This window comes from Spinacia oleracea, chromosome 2, assembly GCF_020520425.1.
Source record: "Spinacia oleracea cultivar Varoflay chromosome 2, BTI_SOV_V1, whole genome shotgun sequence".
NCBI lineage: Eukaryota > Viridiplantae > Streptophyta > Magnoliopsida > Caryophyllales > Amaranthaceae > Spinacia > Spinacia oleracea.
In genome coordinates this window covers 109197038-109206318 of record NC_079488.1, presented here as the reverse complement: position 1 = coordinate 109206318, position 9281 = coordinate 109197038, and the positions used below count along the sequence as shown (strand labels likewise).

The 9281-nt window shown below is 35.7% G+C and overlaps 1 protein-coding gene across 4 annotated transcripts; it reads left to right on the top strand.

Annotated features, from left to right (window-relative positions):
* The first annotated feature begins 424 nt into the window (after nucleotides 1–424).
* On the top strand, nucleotides 425–9206 carry LOC110782087 (uridine kinase-like protein 3). 4 transcript variants are annotated; one of them, XM_021986168.2, is made up of 15 exons: nucleotides 425–620; nucleotides 2321–2449; nucleotides 2798–2889; nucleotides 3848–3917; nucleotides 4467–4585; nucleotides 4805–4901; nucleotides 5315–5394; nucleotides 5551–5745; nucleotides 5833–5916; nucleotides 6370–6430; nucleotides 7124–7184; nucleotides 7547–7640; nucleotides 7771–7843; nucleotides 8456–8538; nucleotides 8647–9206. In XM_021986168.2, exons 2-15 carry the CDS (start codon nucleotides 2323–2325, stop codon nucleotides 8794–8796), a joined length of 1386 nt encoding a protein of 461 aa, XP_021841860.1. In that variant the 5' UTR covers nucleotides 425–620; nucleotides 2321–2322; the 3' UTR covers nucleotides 8797–9206. The 4 variants fall into 4 exon arrangements, with proteins under 4 accessions (XP_021841860.1, XP_021841859.1, XP_021841858.1 ...); XM_021986167.2 differs by having other exon boundaries at nucleotides 2315–2449; XM_021986166.2 differs by having other exon boundaries at nucleotides 426–620; nucleotides 2289–2449.
* Nucleotides 9207–9281: the final 75 nt, after the last annotated feature.

The window sequence follows — 9281 nt, the reverse complement described above, 5'->3', positions numbered from 1 at the left end:
AACTAACCATCTTATCTAACATGCCCCAATTAAGGGTAAATGGTTGGCCAATTTTTTTTTTTTCCATTCACAAATGTTTGGATTTAAACCTCCAACCTATTGGTTAAGAGACAAAGTGAGCAACCACAATGCCAATATTATCTTAGTTTCAAAACCGACATTTTTCTTAGTGATTATTTACATACTAATACGTGATTAACATAATACCATGTATTATAAATTAATTACCTCCTACCGCACACTCTAACAATCAAATCAAAATCATTACATTAAATCATAAATCACATAAAAAAAATCCGTACATTATCATCGCACGAGATACAAAACTAGTTAACCATAGTTTTTGTTTTCTCCCAAAAGGATCTACCAATTAATATAGACGTCGGTGGTAAAAAAAGGGAAAGAAAAGCCCAATCAATAAATTAATAGGTAGACATCCCTGCAAACAAGTATTTGCTCCTTCTCTCTCCCTCTCTCATCTGTTGCGCCCACTATAAATATCAATCTTCTCTCTTGAAATCGTAATTCTGGGATTTTTAATACTCCTCTTTCCTTTTCCCCCTTTTCTTCATTCCATTAATTTCTTCAAATACCTGCATAAGTAGCAGATCGAATCAAAGGTATATTCATTTCTAATTATCTCACAATTTTTTTAATATTATTACCTCCCTTTAATTTCTTGCTTTTAGTTTTAATATCAATTTAATTTTATTCTTTGTGACTTTAATCAGCATTTTTATTTCTTGAATATAAGTTACCCCCCCTATAGAAATGGGATTGCTTAGATAATTTTATGTTCAGGTTTCAGATTTGATCTGTGTGTATGTGCTGTTAAATTAGTTTTAATTTTGTGGGGAAATGTTTAATTTTTTTCAAAAATGATTGGATTTTTGGGGATTGATGGGTGAGCAGCTTGTACCATACCAGATCAATGTAGGTGATTTAGATTTAATGTTTTGATTTAAATGGGGCTTCAGTAGTAAGGTTCCAGAATCCAGAGTGAAGGGATCATCTTTGATTTTATTGATATTGATGTAATTATTATTTTGAAGGCTTCAAGTTTAAGAATTTAATGACATTGAGATATTGCTTAATTTTGATTAAAATAAGTTGGTGGAAGACCAAATCTAAGGAACATGGAACTTATTCCTGAGCAAAGCATCTTCTTTTTTAAATATTTGACTTGGAGGCAATACATTAGTTGATTTTTATTTCAAATTTACTGAGACATTGACATTCTAATAGTTAAAGTTATTTTGTGTCATGGGACATAATTATCTAGTTATGTCATACACGGACGGTTTGATTCTGTGTTTGTAATGCGGATAATTCTTCAGTTGGAGTCTATATAGAGATGCCTGATGTTGAAAAAGAAATAACTACGGAGTATTAAGGTATTGGTTTACTGGTAAGAGTAGGTTACATACAACCCGTGTGGTAAATGGTTATAAATGGCGGTAATGAGAATGAATTTAAATTAAGTTCGCAAAGAAAAATACTATTATGCTAATGTCCATGGTAATGCAACCCCGTCCTGAAACATGTATTTTTCTTCATAATTTTTCATTACCATCCATTACCACTCGCGGGGGCGATATTGAGTGGTAATGCAATTTTATGAAGGAGAAAAGATACATTGTGGTGAACTAGCATTACCATTTACCACAGCATAAGAATTTCGTTTCAAATCTTTCCACTTCCATCTTCCAAAAAGGTTGTTAGTATTCCTAAGTTGAATTCCTGCTTTCCAACTGTTAACATTAGACCGGCCTATCTGAGGAATTGCCATTCCTACTAGAGTTTGACAGATTTGAGATTTGTTAAAGAAGTTTCTTTGGGTAGCTAAGAGCCTAAGATGTATATCAGTTAAAGACCTGAAATACTATAGAAGTGGTTAGTTCATAAAAGATGTTAAACTATAGGAAAAGGCTTGTCTTTATCTTCTTTCAACCTGAGTTTTTAGGATGGTTAATGCAGAAAGCAATTTCTTGAAATGTTTTTCTGATTGATCCTCCATTGCTGGTTTAGATGGTTGTATTGACTCACAAAGGATACATGTGTCCGTGCGTCTTGCCATGTTCTTGGGAGCTAAAACTAATGATAATTGCTAATTATTTTTTGATGCTATGTAAAATCACTACTGTTACAAAAGCCTGCATATGTGTAGATACTTCTGAGCTTTTCTATGGTCCTTACTTCTTGCTGGGAGGAAAACAGTAACTACTCGCAGTATTGTTATGTTATTTTATCACCTTGTCCTTACATGTCCTCATGCCTTGCATGGGCAGCTTTGCTGAAATGGGTTCCCAATCAGTCGCAGATATGATAGAGGCTGCATCAGGAGTCCATTTTTCTGGATTTCACGTGGATGGCATAGAATCCAGGAAGGCTGTTATTGAGCAACCAACTACATCTACTGAAAATGTTTACAATGAACCTTTTGTCATTGGTAAGTACATACGTGCCATTTATTAAGACTTTTGGCGTGTATCTTTTCCATGGAGTCCAAGGAAATTCTTGCATTAATTAAGTGGAGCTGGCCTAGACATTATCCACCTCTTCACTGAATTTTTCTCAGGCTTTGCTCATTTTGTGGTCCTTACTGCCTTGGATTTTCTTTCGTTTACTCCATAGTTCATACTCTTCAGCTTGTTTATTTGTTTCTATTTCTTCTGGAGATAGGTGAAGCATTGAATGCTTGGATTTTCATGCTTGATCACTTGCTTTATTTCGCTATTCTCTTCACATGATTCCTTTCGGTTGATTTTGCTGGTTAATCAGACATTTCACTGAGCAGGAGTTGCAGGAGGTGCAGCATCAGGAAAGACCACCGTCTGTGATATGATTATTCAGCAGCTTCATGATCAGCGTGTGGTTGTTGTTAATCAGGTAGAAATCTTGTCAATTAGTAACAAAAATTCACGATGTAGGTGAACCAAAATGTAAATTTTATGATCAAGGTTCACTCGCTCTCCTTTTCTTCTGTGTGTGTGTGTGTTAAAGGTGGGGGGGGGGGGGGGTATGTAGGGTCCTCTTGGATTTTAGTGGATAATCTGGATGGAATTTTCTTTTCTAACCTAGTTTCCCCATAACATGGCATCTTCACTAATCTTCTAAAATTTGCTACTTCTCTCTCTTTTATTATACGCCCTTTCGCCTTTTTTAAGTTATTCCTGTTTGCTTCTTGCACGGTTTTTAGCTCACACATTTAAAAATATAAATATAAACTAAATTTCTTTGATATTTTGAAACTACAAATCGAGACGAATCAAACGGGATCCCTAATCCGTATGTCTTTTCTGATATATTTTTCAAAAGAGTATAACATTCCATTTGCATAGAATCTATAAAGATTCCAAACAAGAAACAGACGGTGTAGTATTTATTGTGTCAATGAATTATTCTTCCAAAGCTTACCCTTGTCAAAGGAGGCGTCATGCCGTCATATATCCTTATTTCTTCGATATAACTTGGGATATGAATCTGATTTGAGTGTGAGGTGTCTAGAAGTCTCTGCTAGATTTATGTTGAAATACTTAATTTTTTACGCCGTGAGTGGGGTTTGTCATGATTTACACTTGCTGTTAAAAGGTTGTGTTAATTCTTTACCAATGAAAAAAGTTCCTTAAAAAAGTCTAGCCCTGAACCTGAGGGGTCGATTGGTTACGTTGTTGGTAGCCTGATATACATGTTAGATTTTTGTGTCAGCGTATGCACCAGAGCTCCTGCCTGGGAGTTTTCACTCAGATTGGGTTTTGCTATCATCCTTATATGCTTTTAATGCTTGATTTCAACCTTTTGTCATCATTTCCTTACCAATTAATTGTTGTCATTAATTGATTGACAGGATTCATTTTATCATAATCTGACGGAGGAGGAGCTTGGACGAGTTAATGAGTGCAATTTTGACCATCCTGGTGAGTTTATGTAGATTACTTTAAGGATAACCATCTTGTCCTACAAAGGTCTAAAAGTGGTCTTCTCCGTATTTGATACTTGATTGTCTGCACATTTGTATAACTTAATACCGTGAATGTGAACACTTGGGGGGCAGTGAAAAATATATGAATTATTGCCATTACTTTCTTAGTTCTCCCTCTCATTCTAATGCTCCTATTCTCAAAATTTTGCTCCTACTAGTCAAAATCCTCATTACTTGTCATATTAGCTGGTGAGCTATTCCTTTACCAGACAAAGACACTGATGAACATCTGGTAATTGGTTTGCAATTTTGCATGTACAATGATTCATCATAAATCCTAAAAAAATATTATTCTTTTGTCCTACTGCAAGTCACCATTGCTTCTCCTATTTGAAGTAGCCAGTAAAACCCTATCTTGGAATCTCGCGGCTCCTAATTCTTTAATATTTTGTAATTTGTATGCTGTCTGGTGGATGTAAATCCTGTCCGTATGGAGGCTAATGATGTGTCTTTTCTTTCTAATGAATGTTTTTTTTTCCGACAGATGCATTTGATACTGAAGAGTTGCTTTCTACCATGGATAATTTAAGGCGTGGAAAAGCAGTGGATATTCCAAATTACGATTTCAAGAGTTACAAAAACAATGTATTTCCAGCCCGTAGGGTAAGATATCTTCACAGTTGATCTATTGCCTTGAGTTTCAGTTTAATTTAGGGTCTAGGGTTTTAGGGTTTAGGGTTTATTGTCGATTATCCTATTTACTTAAGAGTATCGTATTGGTAGGGTTCCCCAACAAACTATTAGCAGGCAGCTACAGCTTATGTTCTTCACTTCTTTTCTTCTTGTTTTCACTGCATAACAGTTGATATGTAATCTTGGCAGGTCAACCCATCAGATGTAATTATATTGGAAGGAATACTTATCTTCCATGATCCTCGTGTTCGTGTGCTCATGAATATGAAAATATTTGTTGATACAGGTCCATCTTCTTTCATTTTACTTGCCACATCTCTTGCCTTTTTTTTTTCTTGTCTCCCTTTAGAGGTTCAACTGTTTCACGTCATCAGTGAAATCCCCTGTTAATTGAAGTACAAATCTTGTAGATTCTTTGGACAAAATAAAACACTAATCTGCTTCCAAGATCAGTGAACAGCATTGTTTAACATGATATTCTCTGTTCTACACATTGTTGATCTATACTCTGTTGTATGTTTGTTTATCCCTGATAGGATTCTGAACTAGCATTGTTGGAACTTCAGTCATTTGACATTTTGGTTAAATGTCAAATGCAATCTATTTGTGTGCTTGTAAACCAGCTGCTTCCTTCCTACTCATAGCAGGATTTGGACATTTCCCCATGTGTTCTTCACATGATGCTGGTTTTCAGTGCAGATGCTGATGTACGATTGGCAAGAAGAATAAGGCGTGATACGGGTGAGAAGGGTAGAGATATTGGTACAGTACTAGATCAGGTTAGTCATTGACCATTTATGTGAGTATCACCTATTAATTTATGTGGATATTCTGCAATGGAAATGCAAGGCTTATTTTTTGAGTTTAACTTTGCTGCGCGCTTTTCAAGTAGTCATGTATCATATTAACCAGCTTCCTTCTGAACAATGCTGCAGTACTCAAAATTTGTGAAACCTGCTTTTGATGATTTCATACTTCCAACAAAGAAGTATGCAGATATTATAATTCCTCGTGGAGGTGATAATCATGTTGCTGTTGACCTTATTGTCCAACATATTCGTACAAAACTTGGTCAACACGATCTCTGCAAAATATATCCTAATCTTTATGTTATCCAGACAACATTCCAGGTAATACATATCATTTTAATTAGCAATGATTTGGATACATTTTTGTATTTTAGAGAAAGTTAACTCACATTTACCCACCTTTTGTAGATACGTGGTATGCATACGCTTATCCGTGATGCTCAAACTACAAAACATGATTTTGTTTTCTATGCTGATCGGCTGATCCGCTTGGTAATTATTGCTTCTTCACCTATTACTTTGATTATCATAATTCTTGAAAGGAGATATATTGACATACTTTCAAAGTCGACACGAGTATCTTGACTTCTTGAGCTGCTTTCTGAAATACTGTTTCCTGCATATTGGATGATAGCGACTGATCAGGTTTGAGCATTTTATAGAATAAATGAGAAAAAGGATGGAAAAGAACTTTGATGACTATATTTTGTACAAGAGTATAAGTTGAATAAAACTAAAAGATGCGAAGGCTGAGAATACAGGCTCTTGATTTAGTCTTGTGAAACACACCATGGTCCCTCAGTTATCTTTTGTTGCTTTGAGCATTCATCTTATTTGTTGCTTGGACACATTGGAAATCATATATCCTGACCAACGTTGACAATTTCCTTTCCCATTGCATACAGTAATTTAGTTTGGTTTGCTCTAAATTTGTGTTTTGTATAGGTTGTTGAGCATGGACTAGGACATCTCCCATTCACAGAGAAGCAGGTTATCACTCCTACTGGTAAGCTCCTCTCCAGTGAATATGAGTCATATGACATAGCTTTTACCACTAGATCACGTTCAGTTTCAGGTTCAAAAAGTTACTGTATGTCTGTATGCAGTTTCGAAAAATAAGTCTTATATACCTTGCTTTAAAAATGTATGACTGTTTTTTTGTTTCAATCACTGCATCCACAATTCTTGTACATCGATTACTTGTTTGTGTTAAATTGATACTTGGAGAAACTGTTGGAAATGAGGAAGCTAAAGATCATTCAGTAGAAGTAAACCATATAAAAACTCTAGGTTTATCTGACAGGACTGGCACAACTCATGTTCCTGGTTGGTTGACATAGTGCATACCTTTCCAAACGATCCATATAATTTCTGCAATGTTAAACACCAGGTCTAAATCCTTGTGTTTAAGTTTTTGCTTGTGTACTACTGAAGTGCACAACAATATGGCATACTTAAGAAAGTTTAAGCTAAGAGCCTGGTGAACAGAAGAGAGTCTATGTGCAACATAGTATTTTCTAGATTTATGTGTTGTTGAGCAGGAATATGTTCCTTTGCTTTGTCTTTGGAACTATGCTACTTTAAGGACTAAAAGTTCAATATCTTATCCTTAGTTTCCGGCAGTTTATTATCGCGAGGCTGCGAGTTCTGTACGATTGCCACTGTTTTACTTCATTCTGTTCATTGTTTTTCCTTGCAGGCTCCGTATATACTGGTGTAGATTTCTGCAAGAGATTATGTGGAGTGTCCATTATTAGAAGGTTTGTCAAAACTTATGGATACTTTTCAGTTATTTCAGACCTTTATTGGACTTTAGTTTTTCACAAGGTGAAAAATTAGCTAAATAAGAAAATTGTATATCCTGCTTGCCTATCAGCAAATAACGGTCGTAATGTTTTGGTTTCTATGAATAATGGGATCTTAAATACAAGCCTTGTACTGAAATTTCAAAGTAAATAACATTTTCTGCTTTCGGATTTGTGAAATTTGGTTGATGATCTTTCATAGTAGAAGTATTTGATCACTCATTCTTTATGGCTGTAGCATAGATACAGACATACTCATCATCCATCTGCTTGAATAACAATGTTTGCATCTCATATCATTCTGTGAACTTTGCCAGTGGTGAAAGCATGGAGAATGCTCTACGGGCATGCTGCAAGGGAATTAAAATTGGCAAAATTCTTATACATAGAGAAGGTGACAATGGGCAGCAGGTATGAATCTCAAGCTTATACCTTTGTTTCATCTTCTTGTGTTGATACCTTTTTTTTTAATAGTTCGTATAATTAATTTGGTGCGCTCAATCCTTCTGCTCATCTCTCAGTCACATTGTTGTTTTTGCAGCTCATATATGAAAAATTACCACAAGACATTTCAGATCGACATGTGTTGCTCTTGGATCCAATCCTAGGAACAGGTTTTCTTCTTCTTATGATGCTAACTGCAAAGCGCTAGTCTATGAGGCTTTCCCCCCTTGCTTTATGCTAAAATAAATGTCTGGACACTTTTATTAAATTATCAGAATTACTTGTTACGTTTATTTTTCTTTTTTTTTATATAGTATAATTCATGGATTGTCCTTGCCAATCGCCACATCCTCCATGATACTATTTCGTAAAAGTCCTGTCCTAGTGAATCCTACTTTAAGAAAAAGCAAACACGACTGGTAACATGCTAAGAACACATTTGTCCTTCTGGTATTCGAGGTTGAGCCTCAGAGGAATACTCTTCAGACTCTAATAGAGCATAGGTACTATTTTAGTTCTTTTTTTGTCTGTTTTGAAAGATTTGTTAAGAAAGTTAAGACTCCAGATAGTTGGTGTCATGGTATATAACAGGTCTTAAAGCCTACGAATGGCTTCAAATTAAAACCCCTTGAACTCCTATGAGGTGAAGGTTGTTATTTAGAAGGTGGACCAAAAATTATGATTCATTTTGTCATTGCTTTTGAAATGTATTCTTATCTTTATCCTGTCAAAATGTACTGGATAGGCCTGTTTTTGGATGCTGATCTTTGGTGTTTTCTTAGGAAATTCTGCTGTTCAAGCCATATCTTTACTCATAAAGAAGGGTGTGCCAGAAGGGAACATCATATTTCTTAATCTCATATCTGTGAGTAATGTTATATTTGCTTGTTCTTCCAATTCTCATTCAGAGCTCTTTTTTTAGAAGCGTGGTCTGCCTGGATTTTCTGTGATCTGAACATTTTTTTTTCACCAGGCACCCCAAGGAGTGCATATGGTCTGTAAAAGCTTCCCGAGAATAAAGATTGTGACCTCTGAAATTGAAACGGGCTTAAATAAAGATTTCCGTGTCATTCCCGGCATGGGCGAGTTTGGAGACAGGTATTTTGGGACAGATGATGAATGAATGAGGAGGCAAGCATTTTTCACTGTTGCAAATGATGATCAAGAGTGCCTGTTAGCCAGTTGATTCCTTTTGGGGAGTGGGAGGTTCAGCCTAGTCAATGTACTGCCTCCAATATACTTCAAAACCTTTTTTACATATACACCTTTCCAATTTTGTTACAAAGCAATGCACCCAGCACCATGTTGTGGCAAGATATGTAACTGCAGGGAGCAAATGAGGCCCTAGAAGATAACAATTGGTGGTATATGAGCGCCAAAGTTCCGACATATATCATGTTGTACATTTTTTGATTTTATTAGAAACTCATTTTGACACTCTTTGAGGTGTTTGTCACTGAATGTCAGATAGTTCTTTTATCAGTGTCATATCCAGTTTTCTGTTTGCTGATCTATCCATTTTTTTTTGCTGAATGCCTTAAATTTTGCCAATGCTTATTGGTTTGTTGATGTAATCCTCGCCCTCCACCCCCCACCCCCCGCCCTTTA

Excerpts from the sequence above, each read along its gene's own strand:
- LOC110782087 (XM_021986166.2), top strand. The coding sequence starts at position 2,299 with ATGGGTTCCCAATCAGTCGCAGATATGATAGAGGCTGCATCAGGAGTC. Across the intron at positions 3,918-4,466 it reads GTGCAATTTTGACCATCCTG|ATGCATTTGATACTGAAGAG; the intron begins GTGAGTTTATGT and ends TTTTTCCGACAG. Across the intron at positions 5,395-5,550 it reads TTGGTACAGTACTAGATCAG|TACTCAAAATTTGTGAAACC; the intron begins GTTAGTCATTGA and ends ACAATGCTGCAG.